Here is a 27554-nt window from a genome sequence, read left to right on the forward strand (position 1 = left end):
AGCCTGGTCTCTCACTGTCTTTATCTCTTGCTGTCTATCTAGCCTGCTCTCTCACTGTCTTTATCTCTTGCTGTCTATCTAGCCTGCTCTCTCACTGTCTTTATCTCTTGCTGTCTATCGAGCCTGCTATCTAATTGTTGTTCCTCAATCCCACTTCTGCTCTGTCATTCTCTTTCCTTTCTTGTTTCAGTTTAATGAAAAGGCAGAGGCAGTGGTCCCTTGCTTCAAACACCTGGTCCAGGCCAACGTTCGCAACAAGAAGATCTTCAAAGAGGCTGTGAAGCTCATGCAAGCTAAAGGCACCACAGACTAGAAGTCTGGTTTCCACTTTGCCTTCAATCAGCTACTAAACGTAAATGACTTAAAGCTCAACACTCTGAACGACCGCATTCTGTACAAGTGATGCCCAATTCTTTAGGGCTTCTACTATTAAATAGACAAGGACATTTTCCAAATAACCTGTGTGTGTTTTGAGCAAGCACATGAAGGACATTTCATTACAGATAACAGGCCAACCAGCAGAACATTTAAGAGTGGCTCTCAATGACGCGATGCATCATGCCTAAGAACAGCCCTTAGCAGTGGTATATTGACAATATACCACACCCCCTCTTTCCTTATTTTTTGGGAAAATGTCCTTGTCTATTTCATAGTAGGACGTACACAACCGCAGACCACCTGTAACCACGCCAGCCCAGGACTTCCACATCCGGCTTCTTCACCTGCGGGATCTGAGGAATATTTATATCTGTAATAAAGCCCTTTTGTGTGGAGAAACTCATTATGATTTGCTGGGCCTAGCTCCCCAATGGGTGGGCCTATGCCCTCCCAGACCCACCCTGCCAAGTCATGTGAAATCCAAAGATTAGGGCCCAATTAATTTATTTAAATTGACTGATAAATCAGTAAAATCGTTGAAGTTGTTGCATTTTGTGTTTCTATTGTTGTTCAGTATAGTTGTTTAAGGTCATACAAAGACAGGGTGCAGTATCTGCATTTTATGGGTCATAGGTCAAATCAGTGGTCATGGTTGATATGCATAACACATTACTTCATAATAAGATAATACATCAGTGCATTATCACATATCTACCTACAACATGCTGAATTTGGCTGGACAGCAAATACACTTTAAGCCATTTTTCTCAGTTTCACTGTTTGCATAGTTACTGCTCTTTGCCTTTGTAGGGCATCATAGTGAAAGCCATATTAGGGGAGCAGCTCATCTTATTCCCTATATAGTGCACTACTTTTTTAACAGATCTCTATTTTTAAATAGGGTGCCTTTTGGGACATAGACACTGTTTGTACCTTGCCTGCTTCATTCGTCACCTACTTACAGTCTGTATTAATCATTCACTTGCTGTGTTTTGTATTAATGTTAGCACACACTCTTTCTGTTTCTCTTTCTAGAAGACCAATGTCCCGCGAGCTCATGCAATAAAATTATCATGCTGTTCACTGATGGAGGAGAGGATCGAGCTCAGGACATCTTTGAGCAGTACAACTGGCCCAACAAAACGGTCCGTTTCTCAGAAACTAAACACACACACAAAACACATAAGCTGACATTTCAATCACAATTTCATTGGTAACTTCATTCTTGGTATCCATAAATGCGTCACTAGGGTTTAAAAAATTCCTCCTGCTTATTTCCTCCTGATTACAGGAATCTTCCAAATGGGATTTCTGGTCAAAGGATACCACAATGGATATCACAGTTGGCCGTGTATCTCTGTGTTAATGTCAAAGAATAAATATGAATGGGTTCTTTGAATTCTCTTTCTCCTAAGGTGCGGGTCTTTACATTCTCTGTGGGGCAGCACAACTATGATGTCACACCCTTGCAATGGATTGCGTGTGCCAATAAAGGTGAGTGGGATCTGTGCAGGGCTATTTTTCCTAACCAGCATCAGTGAAGATCCCTCTTGTCCAAAAATAGATGCAGTAGGGAGTTGTAACAAAATTGCCTTTTTCATTTCCTTGTGCCCTCATAAAACATGACACTTGTCTGCTTAAGAGAAGTTACTGTAGTCTTTCAGTTTATAACCACTAGCCTAGTTTAAGCGCCTGATACACAACCTCCATCTTCACTCTCCCTCATCTGTGCCATAATTATGAGCTCTGTTTCTCATCCTATCTCTCGTTTTATCCCCCTCTCTCTCTCTCTCCCTCTCTTTCTCTCTGCTTTCCCTCTAGGTTTCTATTTTGAGATCCGCTCCATCTGTGCCATAAGGATTAACACCCAGGTGGGTTTGTCTAGTGCCTCTTACACAGCTGATCCTGGGTCAGCCAGTTCTCCTCCTGGCACTACTTCCTGGAATTGTTGTTGTTTACCAGAGACTGACTCTAATGTAGCGTATATATTATTACCCTGAGGTTATTACCGTGAAGTGTTTTTCACTTACAGCTGGATGACAGGCAAAGATATAAAGTTGGACAAACTTTACTGAGCATCTTTCCATCAGCAACAGCACATAATCATGTGAAATATTTTTCAGTTTCTTGTGTAACATAAGCATGAGTGCGTCCCAAATGGCACCCTATTTTCCATACAGTGCACTACTTTTAACCATAGCCCTGTGTTCCCTGGTCCAAGGTAGTACACTATAAAGGGAATACAGTGTCATTTGGGACGTAGACTACAGAATGTGTAACATCATTATTGCTACACAGCTGATGCCTGACTGTTTGCTATTCCTGTGTGTTGTTACCAGGAGTACCTGGATGTGCTGGGCCGCCCCATGGTCCTGGCAGGCAGCCGTGCCAAGCAGGTTCAGTGGACCAATGTCTATCAGGATGCCTTGGTGAGATCACTTAGCTCAGAACATTCAGCTATACCTAATCTATAGCCTGAATGCCAATCTGTTTGTGCTATCATGCCAACTTCATTGCAGTCAGTCGCTGTTTGGTATGACATTGAGTGACAAGGAGTTGGCATGACAGCACAAACAGACTGGCACTCGTGCTAATTCATCTACATTGGACTTAAAGAGCGACTGCACTTCCTTCTTTGGCCAAATTCTTGTCGTCAGGTTTGCTTGATTATGAGCTAGCTAGCTAATGTTAGCTAGCAGGGATAAAACCTTTCTTCAGGTTCAACGATAGCTATGCAATTCTATCTCTGACATTACCATTACCTACCTGTCCCAGACCTGCTGTTTTCAACTCTTAATGATCGGCTATGAAAAGCCAACTGAGATTTATTCCTGATTATTATTTGACCATGCTTGTCATTTATGAACATTTTGAAAATCTTGGCTCTCTCTAATTTTCTCCTTCTCTCTTTCTCTCGGAGGACCTGAGCCCTAGGACCATACGTCGGGACTACCGGCCGTGGTGACTCCTTGCTGCCCCCAGTCCGCCTGGCCTTGCTGCTATTCCAGTTTCAACTCTTCTGCCTGCGGTTATGGAACCCCTACCTGTCCCAGACCTGCTGTTTTCAACTCTTAATGATCGGCTATGAAAAGCCAACTGAGATTTATTCCTGATTATTATTTGACCATGCTTGTCATTTATGAACATTTTGAAAATCTTGGCTCTCTCTAATTTTCTCCTTCTCTCTTTCTTTCTCTCGGAGGACCTGGGCCCTAGGACCATGCATCGGGACTGCCGCCCGTGGTGACTCCTTGCTGTCCCCAGTCCGCCTGGCCTTGCTGCTATTCCAGTTTCAGCTGTTCTGCCTGCGGTTATGGAACCGCCACCTGTCCCAGACCTGTTGTTTTTCAACTCTTAATGATCAGCTATGAAAAGCCAACTGAAAATTATTCATGATTATTATTTGACCATGCTTGTCACTTATGAACATTTTTGAACATCTTGGCATAGTTCTGTTATAATCTCCACCCGGCACAGCCAGAAGAGGACTGGCCACCCCTCATAGCCTGGTTCCTCTCTAGGTTTCTTCCTAGGTTTTGGCCTTTCTAGGGAGTTTTTCCTAGCCACCGTGCTTCTACACCTGCATTCTAGCTGTTTGGGGTTTTAGGCTGGGTTTCTGTACAGCACTTCGAGATATTATCTGATGTACGAAGGGCTATATAAAATAAAATTGATTGAAAATTGATTGATTACCAATAAGCAAGAGGCTATGTATTTAGCTAGTTACACCACAGTATCACAGCCTAGTATCATAGCGGCATAACCTACAATGACATGTAGCTGTTTGACGGTGACAGCCCAAGAAGAAACTAGTCGGATATAATCCATATCCTGGCCATCTGCCCAAGATTGTTGAACAACTTTCTGGAAGCCCATTTTCTCTAGAGCAGCTACTAACCACACGTCTTGTCTGGGGATGAGGTTCCAGTGGGCGAGTTCGTTTTGCGCAGTGGTGGAAAAAGTAGGCTACCCAATTTTTATACATGAGTAAACGTAAAGATACCTTGATAGAAAATGACTCAAGTAAAAGTGAGTCACCCAGCAAAATACTACTTGAGTAAAAGTCTAAAAGTAATTGGTTTTAAATATACTTAAGTTTAAAAAGTAAATGTAATTGCTAAATATAAAATGTATCAAAAGTAGAAATAATTTCACATTCTTTATATTAAGCAAACCAGACGGCACCATTTTCTTGTTTTTTATATTTACGGATAGCCAGGCTCACACTTCAACACTCAGACATCATTTACAAATGAAGCATTTTTGTTTAGTGAGACCACCAGATCAGTGGCAGTAGGCATGACCAGGGATGTTCTCTTGATAAATGTGTGAATTGGACCATTTTCCTGTCCTGCTACTTTTGGTTTGGTTTGCTGCTATTGTTGTTGTTGGCTTGGGACAGCGTTTCCTCTCCTTGTGCGCAGTCTTCCATGTCACTGTAACGGCTGTCGTAGTCGTTCTCCTCCTCAGACGAGGAGGAGCATGGATCGGACCAAGATGCGGATTGGTAAGTATTCATTATTTAATGGAAAAACAACAAACACTACAAAATACAAAAACCAACAAACGTGACTAACCCGAAACAGTCCTGTGTGGCCCAAACACTGACACAGGAACAAACACCCACAAAACACAAGTGAAACCCTGGCTGCCTTAGTATGATTCTCAATCAGGGACAAACGATCTACAGCTGCCTCTGATTGAGAATCATACCAGGCCGAACACAAAATCCCAACATAGAAAATCAAACCTAGACCAACCCACCCAACTCACGCCCTGACCAACTAAAACAAATACATGACAAAGGAAAACAGGTCAGGAACGTGACAGAACCCCTCAGTCAGGTGCTACCCCTCCTCTAGGGGAGGGTCTGGGTGGGCGTCTGTCCATGGTGGCGGCTCTGGCGCTGGTCGTGGTCCCCACCCCACCATAGTCAACCCCCGCTTCCGTGGCCTCCTCCCAATATTCACCCTCCATGTCAATCCCACTATTCCAAAGGGCAGTAACAGACTGAGGGGTAGCACCTGACTGAGGGGTAGCACCTGACTGAGGGGTAGCACCTGACTGAGGGGTAGCACCTGACTGAGGGGCGGATCCTGGCTGGCTGGCTCTGGCGGATCCTGGCTGGCGGAAGGCTCTGGCGGATCCTGGCTGGCGGAAGGCTCTGGCGGATCCTGGCTGGCGGAAGGCTCTGGCGGATCCTGGCTGGCGGAAGGCTCTGGCGGATCCTGGCTGGCGGAAGGCTCTGGCGGATCCTGGCTGGCGGAAGGCTCTGGCGGATCCCGGCTGGCGGAAGGCTCTGGCTGGTCCCGGCTGGACGGCTCTGGCTGGTATCGGCTGGACGGCTCTGGCTGGTCCCGGCTGGACGGCTCTGGCTGGTCCAGGCTGGACGGCTCTGGCTGGTCCCGGCTGGACGGCTCTGGCTGGTCCCGGCTGGACGGCTCTGGCTGGTCCCGGCTGGACGGCTCTGGCTGGTCCCGGCTGGACGGCTCTGGCTGGTCCCGGCTGGACGGCTCTGGCTGGTCCCGGCTGGACGGCTCTGGCTGGTCCCGGCTGGACGGCTCTGGCTGGTCCTGGCTGGACGGCTCTGAACAGACGGGCAGCTCTGACGGCTCGGGACAGACGGCCAGCGCTGGGCAGGCAGACAGTTCAGACCACGCTGGGCAGGCAGACAGTTCAGGCAGCGCTGAGCAGGCAAGCAGCGCAGGCGGCGTTGGGCAGACGGCCGACTCTGACCTGCTGAGGCGCACAGTAGGCCTGGTGCGTGGTGCCGGAACTGGAGGCACTGGGCTGGAGACACGCACCACAGGGAGAGTGCGTGGAGGAGGAACAGGGCTCTGGAAACGCACTGGAAGCCTGGTGCGTGGTGTTGGCACTGATGGTACTGGGCTGGGGTGGGAAGGTGGCGCCGGATATACCGGACCGTGAAGGAGGACACGCGCTCTTGAGCACCGAGCCTCCCCAACCCTACCAGGTTGAATGGTCCCCGTAGCCCTGCCAGTGCGGCGAGGTGGAATAGCCCGCACTGGGCTATGCAGGCGAACCGGGGACACCACCTGTAAGGCTGGTGCCATGTACGCCGGCCCGAGGAGACGCACTGGAGGCCAGATGCGTTGGGCCGGCTTCATGACATCCGGCTCGATGCCCAATTTAGCCCTACCAGTGCGGCGAGGTGGAATAGCCCGCACTGGGCTAAGCACGCATACTGGGGACACCGTGCGCTTTACCGCATAACACGGTGTCTGACCAGTACGACGCCCTCCCACTCCACGGTAAGCCCGGGGAGTTGGCTCGGGTATCCAACCCGGCTTCGCCACACTCCCCTTAAGCCCCCCCCCCAAGAAATTTTTGGGTGAGCCTCTCGGGCTTCCAGCCGCTCTGCCTTGCTTTCGCCTCATAAAACCTCCTCTCCGCTTTCGCTGCCTCCAGCTCCGCTTTGGGGCGGCGACACTCCTCTGGCTCTGCCCAGGGTCCTTTCCCGTCTAGGATTTCCTCCCAAGTCCATTCCTCTTTTCCCCATTGCTGTTGTTCTTGCCTTCCTTCTCCACTCCGCTTGGTCCTGTTTTGGTGGGTGTTTCTGTAACGGCTGTCGTAGTCGTTCTCCTCCTCAGACGAGGAGGAGCATGGATCGGACCAAGATGCGGATTGGTAAGTATTCATTATTTAATGGAAAAACAACAAACACTACAAAATACAAAAACCAACAAACGTGACTAACCCGAAACAGTCCTGTGTGGCCCAAACACTGACACAGGAACAAACACCCACAAAACACAAGTGAAACCCTGGCTGCCTTAGTATGATTCTCAATCAGGGACAAACGATCTACAGCTGCCTCTGATTGAGAATCATACCAGGCCGAACACAAAATCCCAACATAGAAAATCAAACCTAGACCAACCCACCCAACTCACACCCTGACCAACTAAAACAAATACATGACAAAGGAAAACAGGTCAGGAACGTGACAGTCACCTCATGTTTTGTACAGATGACTCAAAGCAGTCAACGGAAGGAGGCCAACGTTGTACAACATTTTGTCTGCTACATGAAAAAAAAAATCTCTAAATGTTTATATATGATATTTGGTGATTAAATGCTATTGATATTTTTCACTTTAGCTCTTTGTGATTTGTGTCCCTTTGATTTAATACTATTGTGGTGTGCAGTACATCTGATAACTTCTGTTTTATAGTACTGTAAGTGTTATGACTGACCTACACAATTGAAATATTATACACACACACAGTGTACAAAACATTAAGGACACCTTCCTAATATTAAGTTGCACCCCCTCCTCTTTTCCCTTAGAACAGCAAGGTGTCGAAAGCGTTTGACAGGGATGCTGGTCCATGTTGACTCCAATGCTTCCCACAGTTGTGTCAAGTTGGCTGGATGTCCTTTGGGTGGTGGACCATTCTTGATACACACGGAAAATTGTTGAGTGTGAAAAACACCGCAACGTTGCATTTCTTGACAAAAACCGGTGCGCCTGGCACCTACTACCAGACCTCATTCAAAGGCACTTAAATATTTTGTCTTGCCCATTCACCCTCTGAATGGCACACATACACAATCCGTCTCAATTGTCTCGAGGCTTAAAAATCCTTCTTTAAATCTTTCTCCTCCCCTTCATCTACACTGATTGAAGTGGATTTAATAAGTGACATCAATAAGGGATGATAGCTTTCACATGGATTGACCTGGGCAGTCTATGTCATGGAAAAGCAAACGTCCTTAATGTTTTGTATACTCAGTGCATACATACATACATACTCTTAGAATGGCAGACTAAGGCCTAGTTTTCTGTGACATTTTAGAGGCAGAAAGTATGAATAGGAAGGCCCCACTCACACACACCCATGAAGAAGTTTTACTTACACTCACTTGGAGCACAAAGAAGAACGAACAGAGAAAAATTGACAATGCCTTAGAAAATTTTAAAAAGAAGAAGAAATTCATTGGGACTGGAATTTATTAAAATAATAATTAAAGTTATGTTGAATGTTAAAGGTTGACTATATATAGTCAAATGGTTAAGGATGAAATGTTGGTTTTAAGGTATATTTGGACTATGTCTATTAGGATTGGAGGATAAGGTCTTAGGAGGTTGATAGTGATACGTTAGAATGTTGAAATAAGAGAATGGTGGGATGTTGGATGTTTAAGATGTAACTGGAGAAATAGAATTAGGTTAGAGTGAGATTAGAATTGAGGGAAATTAGAATAGTCAAGGGAATAAGAAGTGTTAATGTTTAAAACTAGTAATGGTGATGATATGTAGCTAAAAGTATATTAAGGGTGCAAGCTTGACCGAGAACAACCCCAGCCAGCATAGACTGTTAGGAGGCAGGAAATCCTGTGGACGCGAGGGGGGAGGATCTTGTGGTTTTAGAATGCCTAGGGTGAAAGTAAAAGTAGGGGTTAGTGGGTGGCTGAAAAATAGTTTGCTGATGCAAGTGCAAAAATAGGTGTTAGGCTGAGAATAATGATAGATAGATAGGGGTGGGGCTAGGACCACAGATACAGTGCATTCGGAAAGAATTCAGACCCCTTCACTTTTTACACATTTTGTTGTTACAGCCTTATTTTAAAATAGATGAAAGAAAAACATTTTCTCATCAATCTACCCACAATATCCCATAATGACAAAGCAAAAGCTGTTTAAAAAAAAAAAAGCTTGCAAACTGAAATATCTCATTTACATAAGTAGTTAGACCCAGTACTTTGTTAAAACACCTTTGTCAGCGATTACAGCCCCGAGTCTTCTTGGGTATGACGCTACAAGCTTGGGGTCTGAATACTGTTAAACAAATATATTTTAGATTCTTCAAAGAACTCCTTCAAGACAGTTGGAAAAGCATTCCTCATGAAACTGGTTGAGAGAATGCCAAGACTGTGCAAAGCTGTCATCAAGGCAAAGTTTGGCCACTTTGAAGAACCTAAAATCTATTTTAATTTGTTTAACACTTTTTTGGTTACTACATGATTCCATATGTGTTATTGCATAGTTTCGATATCTTCACTATTATTCTACAATGTAGAAAATAGTACATATAAAGAGAAACCCTGTAATGAGTAGGTGTGTCCAAACTTTTGACTGATCCTAATATATATATATATACATACATACACACACATAGATAGATACATACATACATACATACATACATACATACATACATACATACATACATACACACGCAGCATGCAAATCCTGTATCCAAGATGGTAGAATGTCAAGTCGTTTGTGACTAGTAGTTTTTAAACTATGTGTTTATGGTGGAGCAAATCTACACTTTACTTGTTGTATAGTGCAAATTATTTCGTTTTGCTGGTGTAAAGATCGCGGGTCCCCCTCAACTCGGATAATTTTTTATTATCGCTATTTGCACCTCCCTATTCGAAGTTTACCAAAGTAAAACTCTCCTCTGTCTGGCCTGGGTGCTATCATCTGCTTTCCCTCCGCGGAGACTCTCGTCCAAGCTGCTCCTCTTCGCTCTCCACCTGGCTTTCAGCGGCAGCTCAACAATCCCCAACCCGTTTCTCTCAATCTACTCACACTGACATACAGACTCATACATACACACAGTTCCTCTCTCTCCTTACCTTTCCTTGGCCTCTATTTCTTACATCTCTCAGAGAAAATGACAATTTTCGTGGAATTGCTTTGCGCACTGATTTTACTGAACTCTGGAGAAAACAAACATTGTCACTGGGTGAGTACATCTGACAATATGCTCTCCTCTCCATTAGACATTGTGTCGGCGGGAACTCGCTCTTTCTCACTCGGTCCACTCGTCCAAGTGCCGATGCGTTTGTGTCATGATTTGAACAGTACGAACTTGTGTCACTACCAAAATCCAATGGTTGTAAATGACTGTTTTGTATTGTCTGGAAGCTCACTTGTAGAATTCGCTTGCAGTAGTAGGTCTCTTAAAAAAGAGAAGCCGCGGAAGGTTATTAAACAGAGATGCCTAGTTATTCTTATTTTGATGAAATCAGGTAACGTGCAACCTAATCCTGGCCCTGGTATGCAATTTCTCCAAACCCCCTCTGATTTTAAATCTAGATCTGGTCTTGGTATTTGTCATTTAAATGAACGTAGCCTGTTGTCTAAAATGTATGGAGTTAGGATTTGGCCTAAATCAACTGATGCTGATGTAATGAAACCTGGCTCAAAAAGTATGTTCTTGATAAGGATATTTGTATAAATGGTTACAATGTGTATCGCACTGATCTAGTAATGTTGGGGGTGTGGCTATATATGTAAAGACTAAATTCCTTGTAAGTGCAGCAAAGTCAAACTATTTGTAAACAGTTTGAATTTCTTGCTTTGAATCTTGAGGTTTCAATGTTGACCCTAATGTCACACAATGGCCCCTTTATTTAGAGAAAGACCCATTTACCCAAACAGGCTTCCTAGGCACATCATGCTGAAATTATAAAGGAAATAAAGAAACAAGCAGATCAATACAAACCAAGCTTTTGACATGCTAGCCTGTATTTTATGTACCTAAGCAGGCTTCCAAGGATTGGTATTGTTGCAGACACGAGAGCCCCCAAACGTTTGATTATCTGAAGCTAAGCAGGGTTGGTCCTGGTCAGTCCCTGGATGGGAGACCAGATGCTGCTGGAAGTGGTGTTGGAGGGCCAGTAGGAGGCACTCTTTCCTCTGGTCTAAACAAAGATCCCAATGCCCCAGGGCAGTGATTGGGGACACTGCTCTGTGTAGGGTGCCGTCTTTCGGATGGGACGTTAAACGGGTGTCCTGACTCTCTGAAGTCATTAAAGATCCCATGGCACTTATCGTAAGAGTAGGGGTGTTAACCCCGGTGTCCTGGCTAAATTCCCAATCTGGCCCTCAACCATCACGGTCACCTAATAATCCCCAGTTTACAATTGGCTCATTCATCCCCCTCCTCGTTGCTGCAAATGAGAACGTGTTCTCAGTCAACTTACCTGGTAAAATAACAGATAAATAAATTAAATAAATTAAATTGACCTGCAAGAGAGAGAGAAAAACCTAATAGTCACAATGAACAGAGGAGGAAACCAAGAAGGGTTGGGTGATATGGCCTAAAAACACTTTCCTAATATTGAGTTGCAACCCCTTTGCCCCCAGAACAGCCTCAATTCGTCTGGACATGGAATTTACAAAGGGTTTGGGACCCAAATTCGAAATTCTGTGTTTTCCTGGGACCCAACCACTTCACTCCACAAAACACATTGTGGGCGCTCCTCGTTATTTCTCAAAGTTTTTATTAAACCAAGAGAAAAAAACTCATTGCCTTACTTGCTTTTCATGACAATTGAGCTGGGTCAGAACCTGTGACTAGCTTGAGTACATTCGATGACAGCGGCGAGTGTGTATGACAAGCCAGTGCAGTGGCTGACAGCGCATCATCTGCTGCTGAACAACAGCACTGCCCGGAGTGGGTCGCGGAGTGATCTTCAAGGACACTACCGAAAAAAGACACCGGCATCTTCCACCCACTCGCGCAGCTGCCAAACTGAGCAGACACTGCTGCTTAAAATAGAGCGCACTGGACAGAGTGCAGTTTCACTTGGCCAAAATCTATTCCAGTAATTAATGAAATAATTATCAATTTACTCTGACACGTCGCGACCCACCATTAACAGATCCGTGACCCGCTTTGGGTCGCGACCCATACTTTAGGAAAGGCTGCGCTAGAGCAATTACTGTGCTTCTTGGCAGCAAGAACATTACGGTTATTCTCTACACTTGTTTTATTATTCCACTTCTTCACAATTTTACCAGTGTAATCACATATTTGAAATCTGATATGCCTACGTGAGTCTTTAAAAACGATTTATATGAGGCTATGTATTTTTGCATGCGGTCATGAATAAGTAATACAAATAAGCATGGGTTATTAAATGCTCCAGGAATCAAATATAATTTTTGACATTTTAGTATTGTGTACATGCTAGGCGGAGAGATTGGTAGGGGGACTCAGAACTCCTAAACACATCACATTTTATCTGTGTAGAGCAGTCCTTCTCAAATAGTGGGGCGCGCCCCCCTAGGCGTATGTAGCGCTTGGCTTCACTGTGACTAAGGTGGGAGACGAGGAAAGACCGGTATGTTTACTGTGTCTAAAAATGTTGGCAGCGGACAGCATGAAGCCAAATAAATTAAGGCGTCACTTAAAGACATTTCACGCTGATAAGCCGCTTGAGTTTTTTCAGCGAAAACGTGCCGAATATTGCCAACAATCGTCCCGCTTTGTGAATGCTACTTCAGTAAAACAGCGAGCACTGTTAGCATCATATAAGGTGGCGTACCAAATTGCTCAGTGCAAAAAAAAACACTCCATAGCAGAGGAGCTGATACTGCCTGCAGCATTAGACATGGTCTCTGTCATCAGGTCCCAGCTAAACATTGAGCAGGAGCTGAGAGTTGCAGTATCATGCTTCAAACCCCGCTTCGAAAAGCTGTGCTCTGCAAAACGTGCTCATTGTAGCCATTAATCCTGACTTCCTCATTTTGATTTTTTTTAAAATCAGCACAAATTGTTTTATTCATTTTTGTTTTATAGGTCAAAGTGTTTCATATATTGTGCTCCTGAGTTAATGTTGCTGATCAATTTGAATTTATTTATTGATTATATTTTATTTCTCAGTATCAAATGGTCAAAAAATGTTTACAGTTTAAATAAGGCGTGAATTATTATTATTATTATTTTTTTAATTTCCGGCAAATTGATGCACTTTAAGTCTTTTCTGTTACAGACTAAAAAACAATGTTAATAAAGTTATTCTTTGTTGTAAGTTGATCTATATTTCTTATGTTTTTCTTTTTTGTTTTTCTTTAATGTTAATAAGGATACAATGTTATGCAGAGGTGTACTTATAACAATTTTATAGACAAATGATACTATTTACAGTCGTTGGGGGGCGCGAAATGTTTACTTCTTCCTAGGGGGGGCGTAACAGAAAATAATTGAGAAGCACTGGTGTAGAGTAAGACGATGGCAAGGATCTTCAACTAGTAGGCATAAACCACCTGAATATTGATATTTGTAAAATATTTCTTGAAGGTTGGGTGATTTTGAGAAATTAGCCCTATTTTAAAGAGAGAATTCACCCAAATTACAAAATACAAAATGTTTGTGTCCTTACCTTGAAAGCAGTCTATGGACAAGGACACTGCAATCAATATGATTTGGTTACCAACTGCCAACCATTAATATAAAAAAGTCCTGATCAGAGCCTTGGTGTAGTGGTAACACTTCCCTGCACATGTTGCTTACATCTTTCCACCTGAGAACAGGGATCAATCGCTGTGTCCAACCTTCCATCTGTTTCTAGCATTTGCCTGTCACTTTATCACATTGTATTACTGTCTGAACAACTTGTCAAACCACTTAAAAAATATGTTTACAAAAATATTAGCATACTTTAAATTTCATCCCCCCAAAATCTCAAAGTAACAAAATCATCAAATATTGAGTGTTCATTTAATGTTCAAAGCATCCTGAATACACCTGACCTGTGGTTTTTATATTCCACACAGGCCTAAGCCATGTAAAAAAATACGTACAATTTCATGAAATTAGCTATAAAACAGTCAAATGTTCCTGATGGAGGACCCCCAGTCCCCCATCTAGAGGTTGTACCAGGGGGCAAGGAAATTCACATAGAAAATCTCACTCATTGCAAATTAGTCAACTTAGGCTGCTACATCAGTGGTTCCCAAACGTTTTATAGTCCCGTACCCTTTCAAACATTCAACCTCCAGCTGCATACCCCCTCTAGCACAAGGGTCAATGCACTTTCAAATGTTGTTTTTTGCCATCATTGTAAGCCTGCCACACACACACACACTATACGATACATTTATTAAACATAAGAATGAGTGTGAGTTTTTGTCACAACCCGGCTCATGGGAAGTGACAAAGAGCTCTTATAGGACCATGGCACAAATAATAATATAATAATAAATAATTTTGCAATCTGACAATCCACTCTTACATAGGCATGTGGTTGCAAAGGGCATCAGTGTCTTAACAGCGCAATTTGCCAAGACAGGATACTCTGAGCGCAGCCCAATCCAGAAATCTGGCAGTGGCTTCTGATTAAATTTTCACAGAACCGCTTGTTGCAATTTCGATGAGGTTCTCTTGTTCAGATATCGGTAAGTGGACTGGAGGCAGGGCATGAAAGGGATAACGAATCCAATTGATCGTTTCGGGAAAGTACCTGCTTAATTGCGCACCCAACTCACTCAGATGCTTCACTATATCACAGTTGACATTGTCGGTAAGCATGAGTTCATTTGCACATAAAAAAATCATACAATGATGGAAAGACCTGTGTGTTGTCCTTGTTAATGCAGACAGAGAAGAGCTCCAACTTCTTAATCATATCCTCAATTTTGTCCTGCACATTGAATATAGTTGCGGAGAGTCCCTGTAATCCTAGATTCAGATCATTCAGGCGAGAAAAAACATCACCCTGATAGGCTGTTACGTGACTAGGAGTAGTGGGTGCGGAGACAGGCGCAGAGAGCAGAGGGTTAAGGACAACCGTATTTATTCCGGTGAAAGAAAGGTCACGCCAAAACACCAGGCGCATAAAATTACCGGCCCAAAAACAGGACACAAACAGTCCGGAGAAATACAAAAATAACACATCCACAAAACCGAACAGAGAAACAAGCCCGCACAAAAGCAGGCGGGCATAACCGGCTTAAATAGCCCTAAACAAACCCCAAACAAGAAACAGGTGTAACCAATAAGACAAAACCAACAGAAAAGGAAAAGGGGATCGGTGGCAGCAAGTAGACCGGTGACGACGACCGCCCGAACAGGAAGAGGAGCCACCTTCGGTGGAAGTCAAGACATAGGCCAGTGGTGTGAGAAACTCATCATCATGCAAGCAGTTAGACAAGTGAAAATTATGGTCAGTAAAGAAAACTTTAAGCTCCTCTCTCAATTAAAAAAAACATGTCAATACTTTGCCCCTTGATAACCAGCTCACTTCTGTATGTTGTAAAGCGTTACATGGTCACTGCCCATATCATTGCATTGTGCAGAAAATACATGAGAGTTCAGGGGCATTGCTTTAACAAAGTTAACCATTTCCACTGTAGTGTCCAAAACCTCTTTCAAGCTGTCAGGCATTCCCTTGGCAGCAAGAGCCTCTCGGTGGATGCTGCAGTGTACCCAAGTGACGTCATGAGCCACTGCTTGCACGCGCGTTACTACTCCACTATGTCTCCCTGTCATGGCTTTTGCATCATCAGTACAGATACCAACATGAGCAGCAGCAACATTTGGCTACATACGGACCGTTCGTGGAATTCCCGCGAGAGAGTAACGGTTAATGAGATTGGATGTTAATTATTTGACTAGGCTACCTGTATTTGACATTATGTTGTTATTTTGCTGAACACTAGAAACGAGGTTACTCAGGCGAGAAAAAAACCTCACCTAAATGTATAGCCCCGTTGTAACATGTAAATGGACTGTTTGAAAGTGTGAAGATTATTATTTTATTTTTTAAATCACATTTTTATTTGGCGTACCCCCGACGGCATTGCCAGGGGTACTCGTACCCCAGTTTGGGAATACCTGGGCTACATCATCGAATGACTGATTTTAATTCATAAACAAATACATAGGTATATACAGTTTTGATGCAACCAACAGAGTTTTTACATTGTGCATGATGTAAAAACTCTTGGTTGCATCGCACAGTATGCATGACCATACTGTTAGCTGTTTACATAGCTAGCTGAATTTAATTTACTTAAATGGGCAATAACTTATCCTTTGTAACGTTAGCAGATTTAATTATATTTTAGATCTCACCAACTTTGACAGTTCTCTATGAAAATCTATGCTAGAGCTACTGTAACGTTCCTGTACCATTACCATGCTAGCTAGCTAGCTAGCTTGCCAGGCAGCTAAGCTAAGCAGCAACTATAGCTACAAGTTAGCAGTTGCTATTTAAATTCTACTGTTGGAAAACAAGTTGGCTCTGGTTAATATCACCATTGCAGTATAAGTCATGTTTTTCATCTTACCTTGTGGTATGAATTGATGATAGTCCAGGAGAAAGTTGGAGAAGGCTGGCCAGCTAGCTAGCTACAGTTCTGTCTTGATCCTGCACTGACTGGAAGTCTCTCTTTTTTCCCCAGGTGGTTCGCTGAGTCAACCAATAGTGTCGCACCCCTCCATCTTTTCAATGCTACTGGATGTGTCCTTCTATCAAAGAAGGGGAAGATATACATGATTGGCTTACGAAACATGGACAACTGGATGGTGATTGGACATGTTTGACAGACTTATGTGAGTTAGGAGGCTTTTAAAAACAATTACCTGCACTCCAGATAGACAAATCGGCCAATAGATGGTATGGGCATACTAGAACACATCCATCCGTTTATATCATCATGACAAAGTATGCCTCTCCTTCCAGTTCTCTGCTGCCAATGACTGGAACGAACTACAAAAATCTCTGAAACTGGAAACACTTATCTCCCTCACTAGCTTTAAGCACCAGCTGTCAGAGCAGCTCATAGATTACTGCACCTGTACATAGCCCATCTATAATTTAGCCCAAACAACTACCTCTTTACCTACTGTATTTATTTATTTATTTATTTTGCTCCTTTGCACCCCATTATTTCTATCTCTACTATCTCTACTTTTTTTATTTTTTTATACTTGCTATATTGTATTTACTTCGCCAGCATGGCCTTTTTATATTTTTATTTATTTATATATATATTTTGTTTGCCTTCACCTCCCTTATCTCACCTCACTTGCTCATATTGTATATAGACTTATTTTTCACTGTATTATTGACTGTATGTTTGTTTTACTCCATGTGTAACTATGTGTTGTTGTATGTGTCGAACTGCTTTGCTTTATCTTGGCCAGGTCGCAATTGTAAATGAGAACGTGTTCTCAATTTGCCTACCTGGTTAAATAAAGGTGAAATAAAAAATTTAAAAAAGTATATATTTTGCTTAGATGTGCACAATCTAAACAGTTCCCCAAATGATTTGTCGTGTCTTTGGCTTTGCCGAATTAAGTGATATGACATGCTATTCTATAAAATAATTTCTCTGTAATTAATATTCCCTGATTTAGCTAATCATGTAAATGTAATTAACTAGAAAGTCAGGGCACCACAAAATAATGTTTATAGAGCTGTTATCTTCCGAATAAACTCTTAAAGAGCTAGTAATTTTTTACATCAATAGCAGTCAATATTTAATCGTCACCTTATTTAGTCTCATCTGAAAGTTGTAAATTCTTGGTTATCTTCATGAACCCTGGCTAACAAGTTGAGTCAGCAATACAAAATGTGGTTTAGTTATTTATTTAGTAAATAATCACACAGAATTACATCTACATATAATGGCCTGCTCGCCTCCCTACCTCTGAGGAAGTACAGTTCCCGCTCAGCCCAGTCAAAACTGTTCGCTGCTCTGGCACCCCAATGGTGGAACAAACTCCCTCACGACGCCAGGTCAGCGGAGTCAATCACCACCTTCCGGAGACACCTGAAACCCCACCTCTTTAAGGAATACCTAGGATAGGATAAAGTAATCCTTCTAACCCCCCCCCCCCTTAAAAGAGTTAGATGCACTATTGTAAAGTGGTTGTTCCACTGGATATCATAAGGTGAATGCACCAATTTGTAAGTCACTCTGGATAAGAGCGTCTGCTAAATGACTTAAATGTAATGTAAATATAATGGATCATACATTGATTACAAATGATGTCATAAAGGAAAACGTCCCTAGCGCTTCGGTAGATTGGTCGTTGATAGAAGGAGGGTTGGTCCAGCATGGATCTCTGGTCCTCTGAAGAATGTCTCTGGTGGTCAACTGGATACGTTGTAGTATCGTTGTGTATGTTAGACTGGATACGTCGTCCGTCCTTTCCTAGCCCACGTTTACAGCGACGGCTGCTAACTCAACGGCTAGGAGGTATCACTTCTGGAGTGAATAAGAGTTCAAAGTTCATACCAAGTTGCCATACTTTTAAGCTCATGCTATATTCTGGCGGGTATAGTCGAAATTCATCCTTTCGGCGTGTTGACCGTCATCTTCACATTGAAATTCGATGCTAATTTCGTTAGGTTATTATCTGAGCCCTTTTAACGTAGGACAGTCGCCCTAACGTCCTCAGAACAGAAAGTTACATTTTCGTCAAGGGGCTTTAATAGGATTGGGAGAGAGAGCCGCGTTTCATAGTTTACAACCAGTGTCTGTTCACATGGGCGGGGCCACTGAGTTGAGCATAGTTCACTCATGAAAACCAATTCTCTCATTTAGGAGCTAAAATTACATTTAATCTTTTCACAAATAGTTTCACATTTAAACATATAAATTGCACAACAATTCCATGTGAATCTGATAACTAGAATGTGTAGACTTTCCAAGATACAGTTTATGTCATCCTATCATCAGTAATCATGTCTCCGACGCCAACTGACGTGACATCATATTCATTAAGTCCCAACGCATATTTTCAACTGGTTGGATTACTGAAATATGTTTCCGTTTCCCATCTTTTGATGTCACCAGACTCTTTCTCAATGTTAACAAAGGCTCTACTAGAGTCACGTCGGTAGAGTAGAGAGAGGAAAAAGGGGAAAGGTATTTATGGGGGTCATAAACCTCCCCCATCAGGCCAACGTCATGACATATTCAAGTTAGTTTCTCCTTCAAGTACCATCTCGCAATGCTCCCATGTGTCTGTGGGAAACGTGGGAAAAGTTAGTTGTTGCCATAAGCAACATGCTCTGCACTAGCTTTGGGCAGATAGGAACTGCAAGTTGTACTCTGTGAGATATACTCCTAAATTGATAGTGGAGTTTGTTCTGGCGATTTTACAGCTAGCTAACTACTTCATCCTGATATTGAGGTTGGTATTTTTGTGTGTAGCTACTATGCTAGCTACCCAGCTAGCTAGCCAGCCAGCCCAAAGAGAGAGCATTTCATTCAGGGTTTTGTAGTCGACTTGAGCTGGGGTAGATTTTCACATGTTGCTACCAACCTTGTTATAACAACAAAAGGAAACATCTGTCCACATAAAATATTGTTAGATTAGTGTTATTTAACACTTTAACACTGTTAATAATAGGAATAAGTCATTTGGGGTGGATTATCCCTTTAATCTTTGTAATGTTTTGAACATGTCATGCAAAAACAAAGACACATTTCCTTAGAAAAATGTAACAACGATTGACATTGTCCTTGGTTCATCCACCCAGGACTCATCCATGAACATTGAGGAATATACATCACAGGCTTCATTAGGAAATATGTTGGTAACGTTGTACCCACAATATCAATCCGGACCAGTGGAGGCTGATTAGAGGACTTTGATACAAAACATAGGAGGCTGGTGGGACTCACCCCCTTCCATAGACATACATGGTAATTATGACCACTTCTGGAGGGCGTCCTCCAACCAATCAAAGATTTTGCAGTACTCTTTCTCAGTGTTAACAAAGGCTCTACTAGAGTCACATGTTGTCCATCCAATCATAGATGTAGGATCAGATAATGAACCTAGTGTGTTGTATTGGGATTGTGCCACAGAGCATTATGGGGGTTCTATGTGTTGAGAAGCTTGGTGACATTGTTAGATAGAGATTAAGAGTGAAGAGTAATAGTTAAGCATTTTTGGGACATTATTCAATCGAAATTTGTTTTTTCAAATTACAGGAGATGGAGGAGGTATATTATACATTGTTTTCTTGGGTTTAGAACTTTATTTTTGTGTCCAGTTAGTGCAATTTATTTAAATTTGCCTTACTAACTTCAGTAGCTAGCTAACTGTTAGCTATTAGCGTCAGAGTGCAGTTTTCTCTGCCAGAATGGTAGAATGGCCAACTCTGCCGAAAATGTTGTGGACCTTTTGTTGAAGAACCCGTTTCATTCTCTGGGGTACACGGAAAAGGTTTGAAATAAAAGCAAGGGTCGAATTCTGCCTGAGATCAGTTTCATGAAGAAGGGTGAAAAGGTGAGGGCGTTCAATACCAACTGGTATCAAATGTATTAGTCGGCTCTTGTAGGTGAACGTTGGGAGCCAGCTCGCATATCAGAAGAGCCGAATCTATTTATAAAAATATTTAAAAATTAAGATATGAATAATCAAAAGATTTAAATGAATAGAATGAACTAATTCAAAGAACGAAAAAATAAATAATAATATAGGCCTAAATGCTCAAGCGCACACACATTCGTTCTGACTGTCTGCTCAGACTAACGGCATCACCTGTTGTTCCTGTCAATCAGACACTCAGTGTCAACCAATGAACCAAAGATGTGTGAGGGAGGGCCGAGCCAACTCACTCACAGTCACACACTTAGCAGCCGAGGAGATAGAGGAAGTCCTCCTGTGAAAACAACAGCTGGAAAATGAGTCGGAAGCACAGTAGCATTTGGATACATTTTAGTAATGTAGACAATGCTAGAGCACAGTGTAGAATTTGCCAAAACAAAATCTCATATGAAGCCGGTTCTACGCACAACCTACACTGGCATATGCGAACTGTGAAGCTAGCTGTTACGGAGCTTCGAGAAACTAGCGGGCCTGCTAGTGATAGTGGTGGAGCCAGCACCTCCACACGTGGAGATGTATCCACTCAGTAAAGTAGACCTACTCCGTGACCCACAGCAACACAGTCTTCTATGACCAGTTTATTCCAAAGTCTATGTCTATAGCAAAACATGGCCAAATTGATATTGCACTGGCTAAAATGATTGCCACCGATTTCCAGCCATTTTCGATCGTGGAGGACAGAGGTTTTAGAAATTATAGCAATAGTCTAAATCCAATTTACACAATTCCAAGCAGGAAAACCCTTTCAAAATCACTTATTCCACAACTGTACGAGAGCACACAGGCTTCAGTGCGGGAAAGAGTCCAAAAGGCAACCGCAGTTTGCCTTACCACTGATTGCTGGACATCAAGGGTAACCACTTCTTACATGTCAGTTACATGTCACTTCATTGAAGATTTTTTGATGTCTAGCTGTCTTCTGGACTGCTTTGAGTTAGCGACAGACACACCTCAGAGAACTTGGCAGAGGAACTGTTGAGAGTGGCCAGAGAATGGCAAGTAGATGGAAAAGTGGTCTGTGGTGTTAGCGACAATGCAGCTAACATAACCAAAGCCATGAACATTTTCAAATGGACCCATCATCCATGTCTTGCCCACACAATCAACCTGATTGTAAGAGATGCTCTGAAGGTGATGAATCCCACAGTGGACAAAGTGAAAGAAGCTGTGGAATACTTCCACAGGAGCACAGCAGGTGCTGAAAAATTAAAGTCTACACAACGCCAGATGGGGATGCCTGAGCTGAGGCCTAAACAAGACTGCACTACAAGGTAGAATTCAACATTTTATATGTTGAAGCGGTTTCTTGAGTCAAATGATGCCATCATCTCTACCCTGATCATTGTCAATGCACCTGTTGATGCTCTGACCAATGAGGAATGGGAGGTAACCACAGGACATGTGACAGAGTTGATGGACACCCTACGTTCATCAATGGACAGAAAGTTCCACAGAATGGAATATAATCACGTGCTATCAGAAACCGCTGCACTTGACCCCAGGTTTAAGAAGTTAGCCTTCAGTGATGCCAGAGCGATTGATGAGGCTCTTCAAAGAATAACCTCAGCAGCATGGAGGGACAGCCCCATCAGTCAGCTGGCTCAGGCACCAGGGCAACAGGAAGAAGAGGGATCAGATGCAGCACCAGCAGCAGTGCCACACACGTCTGCTGTTTGACGAGAGAGCAACTGGGGTTGCAGCACGAAGGAATCCCTCAGCAGATGCCATAATGGAGGTCCGATCCTATTTGGAGGAGCCCCTCCTCGAAAGATCTGCAGATCCTCTGAGCTGGTGGAAGAACAAGGCCTCTGTCTACCCACGGCTTACTAAAGTCATGACAGGGATACTCTGCATAGTGGCAACATCCGTTCCCTCTGAGAGGGTCTTCTCGAAAACGGGACAAACAATTACTGAGAGAAGAAACCTCATCAGCCCCTCAAGTGATGCATTTTGCATTTCTGAATGCAAATCTCTCATAAAAGCAAGATATGGTCAGCATTGCTGTGTGCTGCTAGTTATAACATGGCAATAAAGAAGAGAGAGAAAAGAGGGACCAGTTTAATGTTTTAAGTGGGATGCTGCAGTTTTGCACATTGTTATTTATTTTTCTTTGACACGGTACAATATTCTATTATTATGTTGTTCAGATTGTATTAGTTTTGAATGGTTAGATTTATATGCACTTTGTTTGTATACATTAAAAAGTTATACTTTAAATGCAAATGTTTAATAGCATTATTTTTCATAACAAACCAATGCATTGTTAAATACATTGTGGTTAAGGTAGAGTATGATTTCGTTTAATTATTTAATTAGAAATGTTTTAACACCAATCATAGTCAAACTATCGCAAACTGTTTGACTTGAAAAAAATACAAAACATATTTTTTTTAAAGAGCCGTTTGGGAGCCAAAATAGACGGCTCTTTTTGGTGAGCTGAGCCGAACGAGCCGGCTCACTGAAAAGAGCCGCAATGCTCATCACTAAGTTTGGTCATTCTCATTGAAAGCAGGTCTACGCCGTAGATCTGTACCATGTGCGTTATTTCTATACGTCCCGTTAACAAATTTCGTGTTTGCATCTTTTACTTTCGGTTTTGTACACCAGCTTCAAACAGTGATGTTATGTTTGATACCGGTTTGGTGTTCGGGTGCAGAGACGCAGAGTGAGGGACAGCATGATTCGTGTTAACCCGAGGCCAGAGCCATGTCTCAGAGGCTACCTAGAAGGTCATACCGTGTTACTGGGCCAAACTCGTTATGGCACCTTGATGGAAACCACAAACTGATAAAGTAGATGTATCTTTGTGATAGACACAATTATCTATATCACTGGTGAGAAGTAGAAGTACATTGTAACATCTCAAATTGTTCAACAACAGTTCAGTTTAGCAAGCAATGGCCCAGTATGTCAATCATGTCGATAATAATTGTTTTATTGTGTTTCTGCTACTTCTGTGATCAATAGAATATCTGCATCATGAAATTAACAAACATGCTTATATTGAGGACATACGGAGACAAAAATGGTTGGAACAAAGTATTTGTTCTTAAGGGTGAAAAACAGGAGAGTCTGTCCTCTTGAGTCATTAACTTGATTCATTAATAACATTGTTCCACATTTTGGATGTTAATTTAATATATGGTCTGCTGTTTTGCTATATACTGCAGGAACCTGATGCAGCATCTAAGTGGTAAAGGAGGATGGTGATGTTTGTATATTTCATGTTTTCGGCTTTTGTATCAACCAGTGCTGTGTTTTCTGATTTAGGTGGAGGACAGTCATACATGGTAGCATTGATGGGTGCAGCTGCCTCGTTGTGCTTCTCTGTGCTTCCAGCAACAATCACAGCAGTATTGTAATGGATTGCTATATGAATGCTGTCTCTAGATATGGCGTTCCCTCCAGTTAGGACGGACTTTCTGTAAATCATTTTCAGAACGCAATCACATTGTTTGACAGCTTTATTGCTTTCTCCATGTTTTTGAAATGTATAAGCCTTTAAATGACCTTTTACAGACGACTTCTACAAACGAGGCTACACTTGTGGCAGCACCTATTCCTGTGGCACCCCATCTTCTGCACCACTTCTTGTGGCTCCCCTCCACCTATACCACTTCCTGTGGCCTCCCCTCCACCATTCCCTGAGGCTTATCGTCCACCTTCACCACACTCTTCTGTTGATGTTGGTGATGACAATGAGTAAGTCATCCCTGTAAATAATTAAATGTCTTGTTATTACAGATGAATTGTGGGAAGTATCTGAACTTTGTTATTCTGAATGTCTCTTTTAGTGTTGACCTCCAAACACTGCTGAAGTTAATGAGATGCCAACCAAATGAATGTGATGAGGGACAGCTTTTATGATTGTGCAATGAGAGGCTTTAAGAGAGCCCGCTTTAATCCGGAGGCAAAAATAGACATGGTTTTTAGGGATGCTAACGGAAAAGGGGCAGCTGATGAGAGGGGTCCCTCAAGAGAATTTCTCCGGCTGCTATTGAGTGCCATCCATTCCTCTGCAATATTTGAGGGACCTGATTGACAAAAATGCCTTAAGGTGAGTTAACCTTTTACACCAACAAAGACACGTTTGTTTATGGCACTATATATGACTTGAGTAAGACATTTGATTTTTGTATGTAATGTGTCCTTTATTTATTGTTTGTCTTCTGTGTGACAGCAACATGGGTGTGTAGAGCCACATTTTTTCAGAGAGGCTATACAGGCATGTGTGGCCTACAACCTGTGCCAGAACTGAAAGAAATTGCGGAATATGACTTTAGAGAGAAGTTGGAGAAGGTAAGTACTTTATACTATGATAGATGTCATGTTACTGTTAATTTGCACTAAGTTTGAAAACATTTTGGGTTGTAGTTCATGAGAACTTTTCCAGCTGGATTTGGTTTATTTTTGTTGGCAGTCAATCTTTAAGGGTAGTGATAATCAGTTTATTGTTTTGCTAATATGTCCCAAAACACAGTTCAATAAACAATCTAAGATCCAGTAGCACAAACTGTTGACGAGGCACAGGAAGTGGTCATGTTGGGTCCAGTGCGATACATTCGTACAGTGGAGAGGGATGCCCTGGTGGAGTCAGCCACAACGTTCTACTTAGAAAGCAGGATACGGGATGCTCTTGAGTAGTGAGTTTCCATATATCTAAGGAATCTCAAGTTTAGTTAAATTCTTCAGGGCAAATACATATACTTTTTTTTCCCTTTATAGATTCAAAGAGGGTCTGGAGTGTCTAGGTCTCCTGTCTTACATGAATAGACACTCAAGCCTCTTCAGATAGGTTTTCATCTATGCTGAGAAACCTCTTTTGGCCAAAGACATAGCTTTTCTCTCCAAAGCAGAGCGCTCCCCACCTGGTACCAATCAAAGAGCAATAGAGAGAGGAGTCATATGTTTCCGGAGGGACTGACTTCTGGAGGTGGAAGGTTAGATGCAAAACCATGATCATTGAAGTAACACGGCCCACATCAGTAAAACATCACCTAATCACTCACAACTGTGGGACAGCATTTTGTAGCCTTATTCTTCCATGGGCCCCCTAAGAATGTAGTAGATAAATTAAATCACAAACTACTTTCACTTAAGAGTATTGTGTTCTCCAACAAGTGTTACTTATGGACTTTAATGTCCCCCCCTTTACTTTTTTCAGGGGGGAACACATAACCTCCGTGGTTAAAGGGTTTCATTTTCACTTTCGGGGCTTCAGCATTCCTAGGCTGGGATTGCCAGTGGAGCCACAGCTACAGTTCTCTGCAACCGCACGGCAAGCTGTACCGGAGCACCAAGTCTAGGTCCAAGAGGCTTCTAAACAGATTCTACCAGATTCTACAGACTACTGAACATCTAATCAAATGGCTACACAGACTATTTGCTGCTACTCTATCTATGCATAGTCACTTTAATATCTCTACCTACATGTATATATTAACTCGACTAACCAGTGCCCCCGCACATTCTCTGTACCGGTATCCCCTGTATATAGGCTCGCTATTGTTATTTTACTGATGCTCTTTAATTATTTACTTTTCTTGTAACTGCATTGTTGGTTAAGGGCTTGTAAGTAAGCATTTCACTGTTGTATTTGGCGCATGTGACAAATACAATATTTGATTAAAAAAAATAATTTAAGGGGAATTATCCAAAACGTTTATTGCATGACCACCTAGCATGTTCGGAATACTGCAGTCAATGTTAATTAGGTGTCCCAAAATAATTGATATTATGAAAGTTTCCGACAGGATTGTCCATCAGCAAAAAAAAGTTGTGTAGTGAAAGTTTTCAAAAACATTACAACCAAACAGAATCAATTGGACACAGTAATACATAATGCAGCTTTAAAATTTAAATAAATGTATGATTTCTTAGTGGGTAAACTGAGCATTATGCAAAGTAGTTAAGTCATGTATGTCAAGGGACTGTTACAACATGTGCAATGTTACCATAAATAAATCTTACAGTAAATATGGACATTTCATTTACATGTGTTATGGCAATAAGACACTGTAGTTGGTACACAGGTCGTGGGTGCAGCAAGTTTGAGGGTAGTGGAGAAGCACAAGTGGGACTTTGAGTGAAGTAACTAAGGGCAGAAAAGGATATCAGGGTGCCCAGGAACTTGAAGCTGCTGATCATCTCCATGTCAATGTACAGTAGATGGGAGAATGGTCAAGTATCACCATCTACTTTGCTTTGCTAATGCTGAGACTGTTGTCCTATCACCATTATGTCAGGTCCCACAGCTCCTTCATGTACTCGTGTGTAACGTGGTAGTGTCGGGTCCATTCTGTAGATACACATTCTTATAATGTAAAAAATCGAATTTGTTATTACAGGATTTACACCCAGAGCCTGCTAACCAGCTTGTGGGTAAGGATGGCATTGAAAGCAGAGCTATAAAAGAAAATGCACTCTGATGTATTTAAAAATGTATAATTGACATTTGTTGGGACAATAGGCAAACTGGAGTTGTGCATAGTGTAGCACAATCTATTGTTCCAGTTTGTTTTTTAAAATGGATATCGACTGGGCTGCAGTAAGAAGCTTCGATATCATAACTTCTTACGTACTTTCCTGGTACACCCACAGACACTGCAGTCAAATGCCAACCTGCGGCACTCGGTCCTACGGTGGCTGAAGACATTTTGCCTGACGTCAAACATTAAGAGTGTCAGATTAAAGGGATCTGGAAAAAATGTAAACAGAACCATAAGAGCAGATTACTTTGTCATCTTTACTGGCACAGTTTTAAAATGTCTAATTGTAGTCACTTTCAATCAATTCATTGACTCCAAGAACTATAGATTGTTTGTAGTTCATAACATTAACACAACTGACAAACGTTGCTTGACTGTAAATTGGGATACATGTTTTAATAACATTGGATATTTGATTGGGCTTAATGTTGCATACCTTGTCGTGTTGTGCATGCATGCCAACCAGGTGAGAATCAACAAAATCAATTGATACTTGATGAATCAGGTATTCTCTGCTGCTTTATCAGCCTCTCCCTTGCCCACTCCAAGCTCCTCTTCATGGTTCCCTTCT

The 27554-nt window shown here is 42.3% G+C and overlaps 1 protein-coding gene across 7 annotated transcripts; it reads left to right on the forward strand.

The window, feature by feature from the left end:
• Positions 1-189: 189 nt before the first annotated feature.
• LOC129842066 (voltage-dependent calcium channel subunit alpha-2/delta-2-like) lies at positions 190-26477 on the forward strand. 7 transcript variants are annotated; one of them, XR_008757450.1, is made up of 10 exons: positions 190-352; positions 1414-1523; positions 1794-1872; positions 2200-2249; positions 2411-2485; positions 2718-2807; positions 24015-24197; positions 24290-24552; positions 24676-25435; positions 25660-26477. XR_008757450.1 is itself a non-coding variant. In XM_055910466.1 (7 exons), the coding sequence occupies exons 2-7, from the start codon at positions 1452-1454 to the stop codon at positions 19741-19743; spliced, it is 471 nt and encodes a 156-aa protein (XP_055766441.1). In that variant the 5' UTR covers positions 190-352; positions 1414-1451; the 3' UTR covers positions 19744-24108. The 7 variants fall into 7 exon arrangements, 3 of the variants coding, with proteins under 3 accessions (XP_055766441.1, XP_055766462.1, XP_055766453.1); XR_008757453.1 differs by having other exon boundaries at positions 24676-24794; XR_008757457.1 differs by lacking the exon at positions 2411-2485.
• Positions 26478-27554: the final 1077 nt, after the last annotated feature.

The sequence above is a fragment of the Salvelinus fontinalis genome, chromosome 3 (assembly GCF_029448725.1).
Source record: "Salvelinus fontinalis isolate EN_2023a chromosome 3, ASM2944872v1, whole genome shotgun sequence".
In the NCBI taxonomy this organism is placed as follows: Eukaryota; Metazoa; Chordata; class Actinopteri; order Salmoniformes; family Salmonidae; genus Salvelinus; species Salvelinus fontinalis.

Bases quoted from the DNA above. Each gene is read 5' to 3' on its own strand.
- LOC129842066 (XM_055910466.1), top strand. From the start codon at position 1,452: ATGCTGTTCACTGATGGAGGAGAGGATCGAGCTCAGGACATCTTTGAG. The intron at 2,250-2,410 runs GTGGGTTTGTCT...TTTCACTTACAG, and splicing joins CCATAAGGATTAACACCCAG to CTGGATGACAGGCAAAGATA. The intron at 2,808-19,638 runs GTGAGATCACTT...TCATCCACCCAG, and splicing joins ATGTCTATCAGGATGCCTTG to GACTCATCCATGAACATTGA.